This window comes from Pygocentrus nattereri, chromosome 7 (genome assembly GCF_015220715.1).
Source record: "Pygocentrus nattereri isolate fPygNat1 chromosome 7, fPygNat1.pri, whole genome shotgun sequence".
Taxonomy (NCBI): domain Eukaryota; kingdom Metazoa; phylum Chordata; class Actinopteri; order Characiformes; family Serrasalmidae; genus Pygocentrus; species Pygocentrus nattereri.
In genome coordinates this window covers 3,589,923-3,610,237 of record NC_051217.1, presented here as the reverse complement: position 1 = coordinate 3,610,237, position 20,315 = coordinate 3,589,923, and the positions used below count along the sequence as shown (strand labels likewise).

The following is a 20,315-nucleotide window of genomic DNA, read 5'->3' as shown; positions in this document are numbered from 1 at the left end:
CAAATGTAAATATGTGATCTACTGTGAGGACTGGAGCCAAAAGAAAACGGTGTGGATCCTCCATCCGCCGCTATTACCGTGAGGATGCGGCAGGTGGCGGTGTGCGCTCCGAGCAGCACCTGATCCCTCTGAGGAAAGAGAGCCGTCCGCAAACGTCGCCAGCAGCCTCCAGATATTTGAAGGCTTTACGTTGGTATTTTAACTCTGCATTCAGATATGGTGCACATAGGTTTTTGAATACCGATTACATTGGTAACGTACAGGTCTCATATACGTTTGTTTACTATAAGCGCTCTGTGGCTGTACGAGTTAGCACAACTGCTCCTAGCAACGGCTAATTAGATTAGCTGTTTTTTTTTTTGTTTTTTTTTTACAAAAACATTGTTAGAACTTTTGACTGTCCAGCCTCTGTTTAATACTGTGAGTCAACAGACGGCTAAATATTGTCTGACTTTTCAGGTTTGCGCACATTTTCTGTGTTCACTGAGTTCACTTGCTCGCTGGCTTACACTCCAGCAGAGTACCGTTAGCCAGGCTAGCTAACCCAGGTAGCTGACGATGGTTATGGTAGTAAATAAGTGTGTGTGGCGTTTGTGTTGCGTTAGATTTAGTAATCAGTGTTTTTTTTTCCCGTTCAGCTGAAACCTTCAGCGGGTTCTGGGTCCGTCTCCATGTCGCTGTGGGCTCCGGGCGCAGGAGGCAGGCGGCCTCCGCCTCAGCCGAACCCAAACAGCGGGTACGCGCGTTCAATCAGAGAGACTCATCCTTCAGGACTCATAACTCAGAGCAGCACTATCTGCGCTGAATAGCAGCTACTCTACTCTACATTTAATCTGGCGTTCATACATTAAGTGTGTAACGGCTCTAAATCACTGGCTGACCTGTTTTTATGCTTCATATTGAACGACTACTCTTAATTTAACGGGGAGAACTGGGTAACCATGAAATTCACAGGGTGGTGTCCTGCTACGCATCTTGTATGGCTGTGTTTCGCCCCAGGCTGTTTTAGCTGTATAAATAGAAGCATCAGCATTTCACACACTTGTTGTGAGGCCACTGTAGCGTGCAGTTTTATAATCTACAAGACAAACTTCCCTCTGCTTTAGTGCTTCAGTGTCCAGTATACTGGGCATTTGGAGAAATCAACATGTAATACTAGCAGCACAAAGCAGGCACTGGAATTGTGTTTACTGTATGTACAGCTGCATAAAACGTTCCTGAACTCTCGCAACAGCTTGGACCGCCTGGCATAAACCGCTCCTAAAATATTAAATAATTTTCTGAATTACTTTCATGTCATAATGAACAAATGGTTCCGTCAGAAACAGAGGGAAAAAAGTAAGACGTTACATAAGCTATATTATGTTACATATATTCATATGTACGTTTTATACACTGTATGTGTGGATGTGTTATTCTAGGCATTGATAATGCTGTACTTTTTTTAGCCTCAGAGGTCAGTGTGTTTGTTTTTCATTTTGTAGTGGAGTAAAACCTCTTCGAGCTTACCGAAGGCAGCCGTATCCTCCCAGAGAGAAGAGGAATGACATGTACCATGAATCAAAAAGGTGAGTTAGAACTGCAATGGTCAGCTGACACTGAGTGTGATGCGGTAAAATGCTGTATCCATAAGATTTTGAGTCACTCTTTCCGGGAAAATAGGAATAAACATCATAAAAGGTGAAGAATATTTCGATTCTTTATTTCGTTGAACATGCAGTAGGTTTCAGCATTGCTCAGAAAAGTGTGTTGTTGCCGTCGTGCAGGTGCAGGTTAAACGCTGCTCGCTGTTTCTGGGACAGCACTTTGTTTTTGCACGTGCACGGTCTGAGAAAAATGAAAGAAATCAGACTAAAGCTATACATGTGCTGAAAAACCTGATTATTGAATTAAAATTCAGGTCTCGATCAGATTTTTAGAAATACAATAATGGCCTTAATTTGATCTAAGACATTGGAGTATGCGTTTTCGGGATCGCTTGAGTAATCAGGTAACTGCAGAAATAAATGATCGTGTTATTGGTTTGAGTGTAAACGCATTCAACAAAAATGTGTTTGTGTGTTTGTGGCTTCTTTGTGAGCAAATTAAAGATCCCTTTTTCCTTTCTCTTTGGTTTGTTATTGTTTTAATAGCCAAATTCCCAGACTCAGACCAAATTTGATCAGAGATTATTAAGGTCTTCTTAGTCCCTAACATAAGATTGAAGTCTGTTATATTGTTATAGTTGCTGAATGTTGATTCAATCTCTGTTTACAGTTATGACAGTTTAGAACAGCAGGACGATTACGCTGCCACTACGAACTACGAGGCATATGAGCTTTCAGCACCTCAGCCACACCTGGCTCATCAGCCCAATGGTAATGATCTTGAGTCACAATGTCTTATGATTTAATTGTACTTCTACCAGCGTTCCCAAAAAGTGCAGATGTCAGTGCCATTTTAAAAATTCACTTCTAAATTGTCTGCCGAATTTGAGCCATGTTAGCTTTAAGATTTGATTTATTGTCAAGAATTCAGATATATTTGCCTTTATTCCTCCAGTGGCCTCATCAGCCGGAGGGGATGAGCGAAGTGCTCTGTACCAGAGATTGTATGAGCAGTTTCATGGAGATGGAGCCAAGAAGCCTGCTGACTGTGTTGTGCTGTCAGTGAATAACCAGAATTTGTGAGTATCAGCCATATCAGGAAACCGAATGCTCTAAAAATGAAAAAAATCTGAAGATTAATATCTTAATTTATTCACCATGTTAAAATTTTAATTTGGGTGATTTGCTCATTTTTAAAAGAAAACTGCAGGTTCTTAAAAATGGGAAAAAAACAACACGTGAAAGTGTGGAAACTATTAAAAACACAAACTTTACTCTGTCATTTCTGTACACTCAAATGTATATAAATATATAAAAGTGCAACAACTGTTCTATAAAATCACAATTTACACAAATTGAAGTGAAAGGAAACTGATTGATGACACTGTCATCATTTAATGCACAAAAATCCAGCTTCATTGTATTTTTATGGAAAAAGAACCTTATTTTTAATTTTTCTTCATTTTTAAAATGGTCGAAATCTTTCAAATGGGAAAAGAAATGTACATTTTTGGATGAGCATGATTCAGAATTCCACTCACATCAAATGTTTCCAGTCATCCTAAAACAAACCACAACTAAAACAAGGCATAAAATGTTTTTTTGTCTTGTAGTAAATGGGGTCTAATTTAAATCTCACTATTTATAAACCAGGATGCTGGTAATACACATTTAAAGCCCTTGTTGCATGTCTGTGAACTGCTGTCTTTAGTTAGTAATTAATTTTTAATGAAGTAGTGCAGCTGTTCAATAATGCCACACAAAATTATGAATGCATTAATGCAGCAAATAAAGAATGAGGCTTTGACTGACTGTTACTCTGATACCTAAAACCAGAAAGGCGTAGTAATTACAGTCTTTTCAGGTACTTTGAGCGTTTATGATATAATGTAACATTCTTGATATTTTAACCAGAAATAGTTTAAAGTAGCTTTTTGAGCACTTTAATTGCTTTAAGTGGCTTTCTTTTCATAAAAGAGCTTGAAATATTGATACCACACAAATGGCAAAAATATTGCATTTACTAATAAATGATCTACACTCACACAGTAAAATGCTCAAATTCTTGTCCTAAATAATGGATTAAATCTAACAAATCCAGCACAAAAAAAACAAATATAACTTTTCAGATATCATTTAACAAAATGTCATAAACCTCATGTTTATTGTATGTCAGAAATTACCTAATACATCATTTAATCTGTATCCTAAACCACTTTTGGGGCTGGCGTGTGATGGCTTGTTACAACTGATAAATTACTGGTAATAGTGCTGTGTGTCATAGTATATTTAATATTCCAGTGGTTAAATATAATGTCATAACTTACGTTTTTTTCATAATTTCGTGTGAATTGCAAGCAGATCTTTGGGACTACTGTAGACATTATAATATCAGTTGTAACAACCGAGGTTTCTTTCCTAAAATTCGTTTGTTCACCATTTATTCACCAAGCAAGAATGAAAGAGAAACAAAGCAACAGACTTAATATTACATTAGTATATTTACCATTTACATAGTAAGTGTTTAATGAATTATTGTCTAAAAAAACATGACTGTCACACTGTCCATGTCAACATCTATTATTTAAGTTTGACAACAATATTCTCCACATGTTAAAATGGGTTAGAACCAGTTTTAAACAATGACCAGCGAGTGCCTTTTAACAAACCTAAGATATTTTGTTAGAACCAGGCAGTTTGTGATTATTTTTATATTGATAATCCTTAGAAGTCATTCATTATCTTGCTGTGCTATTTAAATACAATTACATAATTATGTAAAGAATTCCATTTACATTCTTTATTGAACTCTTTTATTTTTTTCCCCACATACAAAAATGTACACAGTGTATTTTTCTTTTCACAAAGCAGGACTATGCCATTTGAAGTTTTTATCAAATTCAAATCATAACAAAATAGCACGCCTTCTACTTGTAAACTTAAAAAGTTTAGAATTCACATTTTGACTGAATGTCTGAGCTACAGTTGAGAAGCATTACTCCATGCTTTGGTCAGCGTCGGTGATAACTGCGTCTTCTAAGGATTAAATAATTGCTTTGTTGGTTATTTAATCTTTTTTGCAATTATTATATATATAAAAAAGTTGGGACAGTGCAATATGTAAATGAAAATTGAGTGCGAAGATATGCAAGACATGTAAACTATATTTAATGGAAAATGGTATAAAAACAACATATCAAATATTGAAACTGTGAAATTTTATTGTTTTTGAAAAATATGTGCCCATTTTGAATTTGATGCCAGCAACACATTCCAAAGAAGTTGGGACAGCGGCATGTTTACTATTGTATTGCATCACCTCTTCGTGTTTGGGAACTGAGGAGACCAATTGCCAGTACTTTCTATTTTTTCTTCATACAGGATTTCAGCAGCTCAGTATTTATGGGTCTCCTTTGTCATATTTTTCAGTTGATAAGGCATCAGATGTTTTCAGTGGTCTGCAGACTGGCCAGTTTAGGACCCAGACTCTTTTGCAGTGGAGCCATGCTGTTGTAATACATGTCAAACCAGGTTCTGCATAAGCAAGGCCTGGTCTGAAAATGACATCATCTAGATGGCAGCATATGTTGGTCCAAAACCTGTACGTATCATTCGGCATTAATGGTGCTTTCACAGATGTCCAGGTCACCCATGCCATGTGCACTAATGCACCCACATACCATCACGGATGCTGGCTTTTGAACTGTGTGCTGATAACAAGCTGGATAGTCTTTAGCCTAGAAGACACAGTGTCCAATTAATTGCACTTTTCCAGTTCGCCTCAAACCATCTTAAATGAGCTCTGGCCCAGAGAAGACAGCAGCGTTTTTGGGTCCTCTCTGTGTTTTTGTTTGTTTTTTTTTCTTTCCCTGGTGGAGTTCTAACTTGCATTTGTGGTTGCAGCAATGAACTGTGTTCACAGACTGCGTGACGTCCTGAAGATCAGTCAGTCAGTATTGGTTTTCAGTCTTGTCCTTTGCATATAGAGATTCCTTTGGATTCTCTGAATCTTTTAATGATGTTATGTACGTTGATAATGATAATCATACTTTGAAATTTACTTTGCATTATTATTTGCCTGTGCAGTCTTTCACAGAGTGGTGAACCCCTCCTCATCTTTACTTCTGAAAGACCAGCCTCTCTGGGCTCTTTTTCATACCCAGTCATTTTACTGACCTGTTGCCAATTAACAACCAGGTGCAGGTGTTTTTTTTTGTTTGTTTGTTTGTTTGTTTTTTTGACATCACACAATTTTACCAGTCTTTCGTGTCCCCAATTCCAACCTTTTTGAAATGTGTTGCTGGCATCAAATTTAAAATGGGCATGCAATTTACATTTATTTACATAATATTTTTTAAAATGTTCCACATATTTTATGATTTTCAAACATGCTGTTAACCCGGTCAGTAGTTTTCTGTAATGACAAAAATAATGATCTATATTATCTATGTATAATATCTATAATTACCACATGCTGTGCCAGATAATTTCCTTTAAAGATTGAGCATTACATTTGGTTGTTTAACATTCTTCCTGAGGTGGTTATTGCACCCAAGTGCAGATGAGTTATTCCTTTATGTGAGGCCAACTTCATCTCCAGCCTTTTGTGCTGTATACGTTAGGCAGCACAATAATACCACCTCTTCCCGGCCACATGTTTAACCAATTCCTTGGTGCATGGAGGTCAATAACCAGCTCTCTTCTTCTTCTTTCAAAGGGATTATCCAAAATCGTTAGGCCACTGTTTGCAGGACCGTGGCCTCTCGGTGGAAATGCTTTACCTGCAAGCGGAGTCAGGCCTGACCCGGGCCCTCCAAGATGTCCGCTCCGACGGTTCTCCCTTATGTATTCTCGTCGAGCAGACTAATGTAACTCTGTCCTCGTGCACAGTAATCATATTTTCAGAGTCCCTCAAAAGTAAGTCCCCACAGCCACAATTCTCCAAGCAAAAGCAATTTAACTAGCCATAACCATAGTATGTATTATTATCAAAATACACTGGTTTAGTGATGGTCATCCTTCTGGACATAATTATTTATTTCTAGAAAATTCTGAAATAAACACTCTGGTCAGGTCCATCTGAGAAGCCAATATACAATTTCTTCTTTCACAAGATCTCAAATGCATTTAAAATAATCGTTCCTGTTCAGGTGTGTCATTGTGCATATATTTAAATGTGGGTGTTTTTAAAAGGTGTTTTAAAACACAAAAACGGCAATAAATACGCAAATGAGCAAACATAATTACCACACCCACAAATGCTTATAAGTGGGAAAAACACAAGTTAACCAAAAATTTCCAAATTCAAAATTTCTAAACATTGCACGTTTTAAAAACCTAGACCATTTTGAAATTTTGAGACCGGTTTGAAAAGGTTTTTAATCTCTTTCTAAAGCTGAAGGTGTGTTTGATGCTGATGACATTTAAATGATCAGAAGAAGCATTTTTATTAAACCAAGCTAGCAATAAATTGTATTGTAAGTGCATTAAATGCACTAATGCGAGTACCTTTTATAGCTACCCCCAAAAAGATTCAGCACTTTTAATATGCCTCTATGTTTGGCAAAATGCAGTAGTTTAAAACTAAATATTTATATGTTTGTATGTGTTTCTTGTTGGATATCTTTATGAATGTGGTGGTTTATAGTCACTTTTTCATCCATTTAAAGTACCCATTTATACTTTGAAAGTGGAGTTGCTCCAATGTGTAATTTCTGGTTGTTGCTGCAACTGATATTGATGTTTTGTTAGGGCTGGTATTCATATTGATATAGTTTTTTAATGATTGTAAATAATAAGTGTAATTTACACTATATGGCCAAAAGTATTTAGGCACTTGACCATCACACCTACATGAGTGATATCCCATTCCAAAACTATGGGCGTTAATATGGGGACCCATTTAGGGTCCTCAGGCTTTTGCCAGAAAATTGAAAGCATGCAGTTGGCTAAAATGTCTTTGTATGCTATAACATTTATAACATTTCAGAGTCTTGAAAAACAGCCCCAGACCATTATCCCTCCTCCTCCAAACTGTTGGCACTAAGCATTCCAGTAGGTCACACACTCCATCAGACTGCCAGATAGTTAAGTGTGATTCATCACTCCAGGGAATACAGTCCAATGGTGACATGCTTTACACCACTCCAGTCAAAGCTTGGCATTGTGTAAAGTGATTATAGGCTTGTGTGCATCTGCTTTGCCATGGAAACTCATTTCATGAAGTTCTTAAAATGCATGTCTTGTGCTGGTGTTGTTCCAGAGGCAGTTTGGAACTGAGTGATGGCACAGACACAGCGTGGTCTGCCGTTTTCATAGACTTCACGATAATAGCCCTTACAGTTGATCAAGACAGATATGGCAGGGCACAAATTTCATGAACTGACACATTTAAAGTCACTGAGCTCTTCAATATAACCCACTCCACTGTCAGTGCTCGTCAGTGTAGATTGTGCTTGATTTAATACACCTCAAAAAAAAAAAGTTGCGGCTGAAACACCTGAACTCAATAATTTGAACAGTGGGGTGTATATATACTTTTGACCATATAGTTCAGAATTTTAATCACAACTGTAGGCAAATGTAACATTGGAAGTCTTGCCCAAGTTTTACTGTTTATCAGCACATTATATATCGGCCAGTGACATATTATGCAGCCTTACTTTAAAGTAAACAATTTCTCCTTTTTTTCCTACAAAATGAAATCTATGAAACAAAATGAACAAGCCAAATAATAAAGCACTTGGTATCAAGCAGGATTTTTTTCTGCTGAATTGATTCCCACCGCTATAATAGCAAGTTAACGTTGCTGCAGTACAGAAAATTAGTCCACATATTAATACAAATTGCACTGATTTTTATAGCTACCCAAACTGTAACTTGGTAAGTGCATACATTGTTTTGTTACATTGCTTGTCATCTTTCCGGTCTACCATTAAAAACTAAAATATGAATAATATATTCTCAGGGTGAAACAATACGGGTCATATTGAAGACTCAAATCTTTCAGATCTTAAAAAATCGAAGTGCCTCCTTATTAAAATATTTCTGGTTACGTTGGTTAACTGATGTATAAATCCATATTATGCCTGCTGATAATACACTAATATAGTTTTAAAAATGCATTCCTTCCCCTTCATGCTGTTTACAGTAATAACAAAAAACTGTACACTTCATTAAACATCTTATCAAACACTTCTACTCCCACAAAAAAAGCAATAAAACTTGAAGAAGACATCAGCTCTTGCATATAAATTGCATAAACCATATTGAACAATATCCAGCAAATATCAGGCACTGGCACGTTCCTGCTGGTGTGATAGAACTCTCAAGCTGTTTAAACTGCAGTGGCCCTCACTGAGCACCACATGTGCCTCTACCTTCTCCATTGGCTGAGTCTCTGTTGCTCTCACACAGTTCACCGCAACATGCCCAAAGACCAGGCCATGGAGTTTGTGGTGGAGGAGTTTGGCCGTCTGAGCAGTGGCCGGCGGCAGCGTGACCCTGTGGAGGCAGAAACGCAGGTGACGGAGCTGAGCGATGACTACCTGGAGCGGGCAAAGCTGGAGTGCCACTTCGTGCCTTCCACCACACGACACCTGCTCTTTCTCATGGCAGAAGGCCTGCATCTCTACCCGGAGGAGTTAAGCACCATCGCTGAGTACATACAGAACCGCCAGGACCATCTGCAGAGTGAGTACATAAGGAGTTCTCTTGTTGAACAGAGTGACACAGTGTACTGGACAGCAGACAAACATTACATACATGAACATCCAGAGCTTTTTAGTGTATGTATGTGTGGTTGTGTTACTCAGTTTGGGGATTCCTCCTCCATCTTGCAGGGTTCCACAGTGAGCAAAATGTGCTCCTTTTTGTTAAATTATGATGAGCCATCCTCTAAATCATGCATGAATATAAACTTGCAAATAGTCTGTTGATCTCAATACGAGTTTCACAAGAGCTGACCTGCTAAATAACTAACCTGCGCACCTGTCAAGACTGCTGGTTAACCGTAAGACTCCTTTCCTTTGCTCTGGTCTCACAAGAGTCATTGTAAATCTTGAGGGTTTAAAAAGTTTGGTTTGCATCACAGAAATAGCTCAGCTGTGGATTTGCTGTGCACTGCCCATCGATGTTAGACAGTACAGCACCATCAAAGTGAAGCCAAGTATGTTTGACATTTGAACAGGCTACCAAAACGGATGCTAAGCAAAACAACTAGCAGCTAATAGCCCTCAAATTATAGCTTCCGTGTTTTGACCATATAGTTTAGATTTTTTATTCACAGCTGTATTCAGATGTAAGATTGGAAGACCTGTAGGAAAAATGAGTCATACATCCTCTCTGACAGATGGGAAGAGTAAAGAGAAAAAAGGGGTGAAAACATTTTTCATAAATTTTCATAAAGTTCATTAATCACAAGTTTGGTCATTAGAAGGTCCTAGTGTTCATGACAGGGTATTGTTTATTGTTATTGTTTGTCCCTGTTGCCTTGAGAAACAATACTTTGTTTCCTAAAATGTTATTGAGCTTGCTGTATATTCTTTTGCCTCTGTGCCACCCCAGAATTACCCAGTGAGGTCGAAAGTGAAGTGGCTCCCGAGACACTGAACAGTTTTTCTGCAGGTTTGGGAAAACCTCCACCCCTTCTACCAAATCCTGTCGGCCCCAGCCAACCAATAAGTGAGCACCCAACCCCTCCCTCGGGCATGGGTGAGCCTCCTCAAAGCCGTTTAATGGGTGCACCAGGTTTATGCATTGGCTATTTATTTATAACCTGATAAAGTATATAGGAAAGTCAAGCAGTGATCAGTGATAAGTAATAGATGTCTGTAAGGTTTCTACAAATTCATAGAAATTATACCTAGATAGCTTAAATGTAAGCAATAAGAATTTTTATTTTTTTTATATAAGTATATGTCATATATATATATATATATATATATATATATATATATATATATATATATATATATATATATTATTTCAGAGACATGACATACATGAAACCATGACTGGTTAAAAGTGAAATAAATGCTTTACATTTTTAAATCCTGATCTCTCTATTCTTCTAGCTTCGTATCTAAAGACCAAGCCTCCACCTCTTCTGTCAGTGGATGTTCTTCAAGGATCCCCTCACAGGCCACCCCTCCCTCATGTCCCAGGCACCCCTCATGTTCCATCTGTCCCCCATGCTCCACCTGCCCCTCATGCCCCTCCTGCCTCTCATGCTCTTTCTGACCCTTATGCCCCTCCTGACCCTTATGCCCCTCCTGCCCCTCACGGCCCTCCTGATTCTTATGCCCCTCCTGTCCCCCACGGCCCTCCTGCTCCTCATGCTGCTCCTGCCCCTCACGGCCCTCCTGCCCCTCATGGTACTCCTGCCCCTCCTGCTCCACTTGCTCCTCCTGCCCCTTATGGCCTAGATGCCCCACACGGCCCTCCTACTCCACATGGCTCTTCTGCCCCTCATGGCCAAGGTCCCCCTCATGGTCCTCCTGCCTCTTATGCTCCCCAATCATCCTTTAGTCCCCAGGCACCAAGGGGTCCTCCAGGTCCAAGAGGTGCGCTAGGCCCCCGAGGGCCACCGGTCCTCCGTAGTTTACTAGGCCCAAGAGAACCTCCAGCTTCTTGTGGTCCACAGCCTCGACAAGGTCCACCAAGGCTTCCTGGTCCACCTGCCACACATGGGCCTGCTGACCATGGACCCCATGATTTCCATCCGCCTCGAGGTCCCCCAATTCGTCATGGACCTCCACTGCTTCGTGGTCCACCATCCCAGAATGGTCCTGGTGTGCCTCGTGGTCCTCCACTTCTACGTGGTCCCAGAGCACCACCACCTGCACTCAAGAGCCTTCACATGGGGAACCCAACAGGTCTTGTCTCTCAGATATTAGGTGTTCTTCTGCGTGTGTAATTACAGAGGATTGTGTTCAAGTTTGTAAGAATTTCACTTGACTCTGAGGTTCTTTTTCTTTTCTTTTCTTTTTCTTTCTAGCACCACGCCCAATGCGACGCCTGCTACCCTGACCATCTCAAGGTGTCTGAAATGACTAAGTGGCTACTGCAGCCACTTAAGAACACATCAGTGTATTCTTGATGTTACTTGACAGTGTTTCTGTTGTGTTTTACATATTTTTTGTTTTCTGCTTTGTAAATTGCTTTTTATACATTTTTTTTCTTTAGTCTCGTTTTCTTGTCCCTGGCATGGAAAAAAATGCTGCATTTTATTAAAAGTCTTTTTTTTGTTGTTCATTCTACAGCAGTCTGGTCTCTAATTGGTCTAAAGACGTGTCTCTTAGATGGCTGTGTCAGCATTACAAATGCTCTCTTATAATCTTTATGAGGTTCCTGCACGTTTGATCATTGTGTAGGTGAGTTTCAAACGGTGGTGTCAGGCTGCAGTTTCTCTTTTTCTCTCTTCGTCTTCTCTCTGCTTATTCTGATATTTTAGTATCTACTGCCACCAGATAATTCTGAGAGAATCCCTCCTCAGCAGCAGTTCAGTCATTATTCAGCCAACCTACAAATATAGTTCTGATTGGTCTAGAAAAATTAAATATTCATGATATTCAAATCTAAAAAGAGAGCTTCAGTTTGTGAGTGGTGATACTGGATACTGCGTAATAGATTTATAACAGACATGGATTCAGATTTCATTTATAGTGACCTTTTGACCTCGGTATGGGAGGCGACAGGTTTTTAATAAATAGAAATACTTTAAAAAGTATGTTGGACATGATTTGTGGTTGCAACGCTCTTAAACTCCATGAACTATGTAATTCCACAGCAGTTACCCCAGTATTTTGGTCTGAATGCACCATAAATTCATGTTAACTAGTTTCTCAACTTGGCGCCTTTTTCACTAATAATGGACAGTTTGTGAAAAATTGGATCATTTTATAAAAAGGGTTGGTCATTTTATTAATGATTTAGTTTAATTTGCTACTAAGTTTTTCAGCAATCAGTAAAATTTACTGATTTGTCTTGCTGTGATTCTACAAAAATCACAAGTAATCGTCTGGTGCTACAGTTGTATTAAAATCGAGAGTTTGAAGGTGGCATAAACCTGTGCACATCACAAAACATCACAATGGACACTAGAATCATTTCTGGTTTCCAACCCTTCATTCATTCCACAGAACATTACACAGTCTGTTCTCTCTGTCATGTTTCCTTTACAGCACCTTTCCCATCACACCAAGACTGAGCTACAGTGATGATACATCACTGCAGCCAAGCAAGCCAGACCTGTCACTCTATGGTCATTAACATTTAATCCATGACCAGGCTTAACCCACACGTGAGAAACTGGCCATATATCTGCTGCAGCAAGAGCCTCCACTCTTCTGTGAAGGTGTCAAACTAGATGTTGAACATTGTTATTAGAATTTGATTGTATTCAGCAACAAGAGCTTGTTTGATGATCTCTTCTGGATCAGACTCATCCCAGAGGTGCTGGATGGTACTCCATCACTCCAGAGAATGCGGTTTCACTGCTCCAAAGACCAAAGCGGAGCTTGTTACTCCTCTAGCTGATGTCTGGCATTGGGCGCAGTGACCTTAAACACGTGTGGCTCCGCAGACGTTCTATTGGCAGTGCATTATACAAGCTATGAGTGCCTATGAATGTGATTTTTTTTCAGTAATCAGAAGAAAATCTCAGGAGATCCAGTGTAGAATTTGTGTATTCTCTTTGTGAAGCATCATATTGTAGTTAAATGCTTTTCTCCTGTCCTGCCACCTGCAGGGAGAGAGTAATGCCAGCATGAAGGACACAGCAGTAGGAGGAGATGGCATGTGTCCTCCTCCCTGCCTGTCCTCTTAGAGAGAAGAGGCTTCCACTCGACCCTTCACCAGCAGCCTCCCCTGCACTGCTGCTCCTTCCCTACACTCACACACTCAGCTGGCACACACTCACAAAACCAGTCTACCACGCCGCCGCAGCACTGAATCAACCTACCCAGACTCTACAAAACCTTGACATACAATTGACACAAAACTCAGAACACCTCGATTTATAGTGTATCAATTTCATGATATTTTTAATCATGTGTGGTGTGTGTGTGTGTGTGTGTGTCTGTCTGTCATTTAAAAGTCAGACTTTTAGCAGGTTTTCAGACCATGCGTCTATACGTATTAATGTCACACACACAGGCTCAGCATTACAGTGATGAGATGATGACAGAAGTAGAATATTACATTCTCAGAAGACAAATCATTCACCAAGTTTTGACCGAGTTCTCTTTGAAAGCTTGTTAAACACACTCACAATCATCAGATTCATCCACTCGAAGCACAACCAACATTACAAAATGTTCTTCCACGTTACCTGCAATTACACATTTCCACCAGAGAGGGCTCCAAATCCCCAAAACCTGAATAGTGCAGCTTCAAACAACTGCGTTTTTGTCAAATACTGAATATATAGTGTTATTTACTTTTATGATATTTATGTTGTATGTGTGTGTGTGATCATACTGCAAGGACAGACTGAACACAGTGCAGTTGTGCTAATGTTAGCATTGTGGCAAATTTGTCAGCTCCCATCTGCACAGCTTCTTTCTGCTGCAACGCCACAGTCGTTAACTTTGCAGTTTAAACTGGAAACTCCAAAATTCATTAAAGTTGGGTCAAACTTTTACCACAGTTCTGAGAAAGTGTAATAAGCTGTCCAGCATTAAAAGTCACTATGAAAGGATGCAGGTGTGAGAGCACTGATAGGTCAATAGAGTTTGACTTGTGGGCATATGCTTTTTTTCGTTTATCTTCAGGTTTTATAGTACTGTTGGCTCTTACCATTGAGCCGTAGAATATGCATATAAACATTACTGCTTATTCTTTATTGATATTGAGTGATATGGAAGAATATACAGTGATATGATTTTTGTAATCACTTAGGCCTACATTACTGCCCTCCAGCTATACTCTATAATTGATTTTTTTTTTTTAAGTTCAAAATGTGATTAGCAAGCTGAAACCATTCCATTTCTGGTCTAAGCACTAATTCTACATCCCATTAGGTCATTTTAGCCGAAGGCACCCAAGTTGAAATGCATCTCGACCTGCATGACAAACCTGAACTAGCTTTATGTCAAAATTCAGAGAAAACAAGCATTATAAACAAAGAAAGCCTGATTGTTTCTTCACAAGCGTGTACCCTTGATATTCCACAAGCCTGACCTTCCCTCCTTATCTCACTGCTGGACGGGCTCGTTTTCCTCCAGAGTGGGGCTCTCTCCTCCATACCCAGTCAGAGGTTCTCCACTGCAGGTAGCACTCACCGAATGCAGATACAACTAGAGTACTAGCCCAGGGGATATAGACAATAACTTTAAGGCAATAATTCGTCGAAAAAATTGCCCCTAATTGCAAATGTAGTTGATAATCCAAGCTGTTTGTTGTCCAACAATATGTCACTTATTTCAAGTATTATTTTGGAACATTTGTACTTTATAGAACTGTTGAATATTCATACACTAAATTGCCAAAAATATTCACTCACCAATCACTCAAATTGAACTGAGGTGTTCCAATCACTTCCATGGCCACAGGTCTATAAAACTAAGCCCCTAGGCCTGTAGGCTGCTCCTACAGACATTAGTGAAAGAATGGGTCGCTCTCAGGAGCTCAGTGAGTTCCAGCGTGGTACCGTGATCGGACGCCACCTGTGCAACAAGTCCAGTCGTGAAATTTCCTCACTACTAAATATTCCACAGTCAACTGTCAGTGGGATTATAACAAAGTGGAAGCGATTGGCAATGACAGCAACTCAGCCACGAAGTGGTCGGCCATGTAAAATGACAGAGCGGGGTCAGCGGATGCTGAGGGGCACGGTGCACAGAGGTCACCAACTTTCTGCAGAGTCAATCACTACAGACCTCCAAACTTCTTGTGGCCTTCAGATCAGCTCAAGAACAGCGTAGAGAGCTTCATGGAATGGGTTTCCATGGCCGAGCAGCTGCATCCAAGCCTTGCATCACCAAGCGTAGCGCAAAGTGTCGAATGCAGTGGTGTAAAGCGCCGCCACTAGAGCAGTGGAGACGAGTTCTCTGGAGTGATGAATCACGCTTCTCCATCTGGCAATCTGATGGATTACTCTAGCTTTGGCGGTTGGAAGGAGAATGGTACTTGTCTGACTGCACTGTGCCAAGTTGGTGTAAGTACAAAGTTTGGTGGAGGGGGTGTTATTGTGTGGTTTTTCAGGAGTTGGGCTCCAGTTCCAGGGAAAGGAACTCAGTGTTTCAGCACCAAAAGACTTTGGACAATTTCATGCTCCCAACTTTGTGGGAACACTTTGGGGACGGCCTGACTGGCCTGCACAGAGTCCTGACCTCAACCCGATAGAACACCTTTGGGATGAATTAGAGTGGAGACTGTGAGCCAGGCCTTCTCGGCGAGTGAATAATTTTGGAAATATAGTGTATTTTCTAAGGGGAAAGACATTTTAATCCTTATATTTTCATTTAGAGCTTTGAAGTTCTTGGTACAAATTTCAAAAGACCATTCTGACAATTTGATAGCAGGTTATTTTCTATATGACTGATTGGAAATGACCAATAATCCTAAGCAAAGCAGTGGTCATGGCTGTTGTGACTATTTTAAAAGGAAACCTTTTAAACATGTTTTACTTTTACATACTTGGTCATTTAAACATAAATGCGCTCCAGTAGTGGCAGCAGACGTCGGTGGACACCTGGACCACAAGAACTCTTGGGGAGTCGGGAGAAGAAATGATTTGGTTTTAGACCTTTTCAAATGTACATGTTCCAGAACCTCCTTTACATACAACTAAACATACTTCAATGAAATTAATGAAGCATCTGAGGCAAACAGCCCAAAAGCAACGTTAGCTTTTGTATTTCCTGTATGGGATTTTTGCATCTCAGCAAACACATTAGTGTATTCCAGTCTTAAAGACATTAGGGGTGCGTGTACATCCTCTAGCCACTTGGGGGAGCCAAGAAGTCACCTTTCACTGCTCTACAGCTCATAGGAGGGAGCACAGCTGACCATTACATTAAGTGGTACACTTCTAGGAAAAACTGCCCTCATAATTAACGGTCTAATGAATGTCTATGGAGTGAATGACAGGAGGCTGTGACTCATTTCCAGGCAACACGAACATTACGACTTTCCAGTGTTATTTCCTTCCTTCAGTTATTTCCTTCATTTTAACACGGAGAACGAAGCAAAAAGAGCAGAGAATTAAACGCAAAAGGACAATGAAATAAACCACCACATAATATAAAATGTAACTTACTGGATCTTTATTAAATCATATAGCTAATAAAAACATTGATTTTAAGGCAGACTAGCAGCAAGCATTAGCTGCAAGATGGACAGTAAGAATAAATACAAGGCTGATTGTTTAATAAAAAAATAGAAAAATTATAAAGCCATAGAGAGAAAGAAACTCAACTAGTGCAGCTGTAGGTATGAAAAACAAGTGTTTAGATGAACATTACTGTAACAGATTTTCTATGGCTGTATTTTAACTCTCACCGTCTACCTGCATGTAGCGATCTAACACGAGCTCTAAACATGATTCCACACGTAGTCAGTTAGGTCTGTGTGTGTTCTGAGTGCATGGAGTGTGTGTGTAAGGGCGGGGGTCAAGATAAAGAGATGTTTGGTTGTCTTTCTCTCATAATTCACTGGAAAATACGTAACCTATTAAATCATTTTTAAAGCATTTATAATGTTTCTCCAAAGCAAGCCTAGTAACACACAATTCTTACAATTTAAGTTGACCCTTTTTCCTATAATGACCTCATCAAAACATTTAAACCTTAAATACGAAGTAGGATGACTAACATTAGACTGGTACAAACCACTGAATCACTGAGTGTTCGCCAAAGGGAACGGTGTGTAATTGTGGATGCAGAATCAAGGTCCATCTCAAGAGCTCTGTTCTTCTTGTTTGGTTTTTTCGTTCGTCTCACTGATTGGACCGCCTTAAAAATGACTTGAGAATGGGCTCCCAACTGTGGTAATGCCATTCCGAACCCACAGAACAAAAATCTGAAGCTTGCAAGATTCAGAATGTTTATACCAAGCTAGGCCAACATGATCAAGACCACTACTACTCAACAAACACTGATCAGACATCCTCACAAAGAGGCAGAGCAAAGCTCATCCCAGGAAACCTTCGACAGGCTGATCTGAAGAACATGTAATAGAACAAGTTTGTGTTTAAGGCCAACGCAGACGGAGCCAGACACATTCTGGGAAAACATTCAGTTGGGTCAAAAAAGCACGGACTATGCCGGCCGGCCAACAAAACCCTTTCCCTTGTGTTTGAACTTTTGCTTTAAGATGTCTTCATCAGCCCAAGATGGAAATGTACTTGGGAAAAAAAAAAAAGCAGAATCCTATTCTAGCTGTGTGCCTGAATCTAGTCTGTCCCAAAAAAGTGCTGAACTGTTTATGGTCTGACCCCTAACTGAATGGCAACAAAAAAAATCTAACTTTTTTTTTCCTTTTTCTTCATCCTCTGGAGAGCCCAACCTCCAGAGGATATACATTTCTGACAGATATGAGAACACAACAGCAGATGTTCAGGAGAGCACTCGTTGACTGAAGGACCATGGACAGCGAACGGGGTGAGGCTGCTATGAATGATCACCCTCATCTTTAGCGCTCTCAGCCGCACACCTTGAAGTCAACCTTCTCTTTCTGTTCTACGACTGTGTGCTGGAGTGTGAACTTTGGAAGAAGGAAACTGGAGGAGTGAGTCAGCCGGGCGGCTTGTGTGCTGCAGACCTTAGAGAGTGGTGAAGGTGTCAGCAGCGGAGGGATTCTGTGGTGTCAATATGGAAAGACAGAAAGAGAGGGAGGGATAAGGGGTAAGGCCCGTATTCCGCTTATCTCCCTCTAAGTGGAGCCCCCACTCAGCTTAGTGGCTGAGGAGGAGAGGAGTGAGAGATGAGGGGGAAGGTGTAGTCCCGTTCTGGGCCTCAGTCAGTCTTCTTTGCCCAAGCCATGTCATCGCTGCGTGGCTTCTGGCCAGTAACTCTCTCTACCAGCCACTCCATCGTCCTCCAGAAGCCTATTCGGTCCAGAGGGTAGTTAAGCCAACCTGAGAGAGAGAGGGAGAGAAAAGGATGGAGAGAGGGCAAGAACATTAGCAGGACAGCACCCCAAGGATCAGTAACTGGGAAGAAAGGGTTAGCTGAAGAGCTTTCCAGACAGAGAGAGCAGAAGAGGCAAAAAAAAAAAAGTACTGAATGCATGTGGAAGCACATCCCCCTGACATGCTGGACAGCAGCTCTTCCTGGAAGATGAACAGAAGGGAATTCTATAGAGGCCGAGTAATGTACAAACTTTCTGAAACACACACCCTACCACCTCATACGGTTGCAGTGGCAGTTTGACATGAAAGCCATTATTGCCAAACATGCACACGCTAGTATGTCAGACGAGTGTGTCTGCTTCACATACATTTAGTCAACTCAGCCCGCTCTCGCTCAGACCTTCAGACATCCCCCTTTCGATTTCTTACTGAACATGTCATCACCCTAGAGCCAACTCTGTCAGTCACATATAAATGTGCCTCCTCACACAATCTAAACACGACCATTCACTCAAATGGCCACCCAAGCAACCCCTCACGCTTCTACAGGCAATCTGTATGAACACTGCTATGCCTTAGTTGTTGCAAGCCATGCATGTGTGTGTGTGTGTGTGTGTGTGTGTGTGTGTGTGTGTGTGGGGCCCCTGCAGTGACACTCTCGGTGCAAGAGGAAAGGAGTATAGCATGTCTTGTTGTTTGATTACTCCTCTTTGTCTCCCTTTCTCTATCTGTCTCTCTCCATGCAGGCCTGTTTGTTAGCACTGACAGCAGGTTAGCATTAAATATACATGGAGACTGTCAGCCAGTGGAGCACACAAAGACAGACCGGGACCCCAGGGACCCGACAGAGAGGGTGGAGGAGATCCCCCGGAGAGGGGGGGGCAGTGAACAAGAGCAAGACAGAAGAGAAAGAGAGCAAGCGAGAGGGAGACGGAGAGAGAGACTCCCTCCCTTTCCTTCAACATTTCCTCTCTCCACCAAACTAGAGAAGACGACCAGCTCTTCCCTTCTCTCTCTCACACACACACACACACACACACACACACACACACACACACACACACACACACACCACCCCCACACTCACATCTGTTGTCCACAGGGGCGCAGGGTGACGCACAAGCATCCCCACTCTGCTCTCTCTAAGACACACATGCCGAATACTGAGTGTTGGAGCTATCACAGGGATTTAATGCCTACACACATGCACGCACACAAATACACACATGCACGCACACAAATACACACACGCACGCACACAAATACACACATGCACGCACACAAATACACACACACACACACAGTCTTAGGCTATTTTTATCCATGACAAACATCTAGCAGCTAAACTAGACAATTCAACTAAAAGAAAATAAATATTTTCAAGTTACAATAAATGGCACAGACAAAAGAACACAATATTATTATGACACAAAACCACCAGCTTCATACGAGGTGCTGTAACACTCCCAGCGCTACACTGGATCACCTTAGGCCAGCTCACCCTCACCTCTCCTCTACTGTAAACATTTACAAATGTTACTCAAATACACAGAAAAAAACTACAGCTTTACATTTAACACGTCTGTGCAAAACAGAGCAGCTCTCCATAGCAGGAGCTGCAGTAGACTGAAATCTGAAAAACAAACATTTAAAGT

The 20,315-nt window shown here is 40.7% G+C and overlaps 2 protein-coding genes across 4 annotated transcripts in view; one reads left to right on the top strand and one right to left on the bottom strand.

Annotated features, from left to right (window-relative positions):
* The first annotated feature begins 88 nt into the window (after positions 1–88).
* Positions 89–11,845, top strand: si:ch211-216l23.2 (uncharacterized protein LOC565061 homolog). Of its 3 annotated transcripts, none has more exons than XM_017691261.2 (10): positions 89–189; positions 639–736; positions 1,485–1,568; positions 2,257–2,357; positions 2,542–2,665; positions 6,304–6,503; positions 9,003–9,278; positions 10,152–10,298; positions 10,661–11,461; positions 11,584–11,845. In XM_017691261.2, the coding sequence occupies exons 2-10, from the start codon at positions 672–674 to the stop codon at positions 11,613–11,615; spliced, it is 1,830 nt and encodes a 609-aa protein (XP_017546750.1). In that variant the 5' UTR covers positions 89–189; positions 639–671; the 3' UTR covers positions 11,616–11,845. The 3 variants fall into 3 exon arrangements, with proteins under 3 accessions (XP_017546750.1, XP_017546740.1, XP_017546758.1); XM_017691251.2 differs by having other exon boundaries at positions 92–193; XM_017691269.2 differs by lacking the exon at positions 89–189 and adding an exon at positions 234–252.
* A 4,988-nt stretch (positions 11,846–16,833) lies between these two features.
* Positions 16,834–20,315, bottom strand: part of si:ch211-212o1.2 (uncharacterized protein LOC492735 homolog) — a 31,990-nt gene continuing 28,508 nt past the window's right edge. Inside the window, exon 6 of the mRNA XM_037540065.1 lies at positions 16,834–18,666. Coding sequence (XP_037395962.1) covers positions 18,545–18,666 — 122 coding nt within the window. The 3' untranslated portion in view covers positions 16,834–18,544. The remainder of the gene's footprint in view (positions 18,667–20,315) is intronic.

Coding starts and splice junctions, on each gene's coding strand:
- si:ch211-216l23.2 (XM_017691261.2), top strand. CDS start 672: ATGTCGCTGTGGGCTCCGGGCGCAGGAGGCAGGCGGCCTCCGCCTCAG. Junction 1,569..2,256: donor ATGTACCATGAATCAAAAAG/GTGAGTTAGAAC, acceptor CTCTGTTTACAG/TTATGACAGTTTAGAACAGC. Junction 2,358..2,541: donor CCTGGCTCATCAGCCCAATG/GTAATGATCTTG, acceptor TTATTCCTCCAG/TGGCCTCATCAGCCGGAGGG.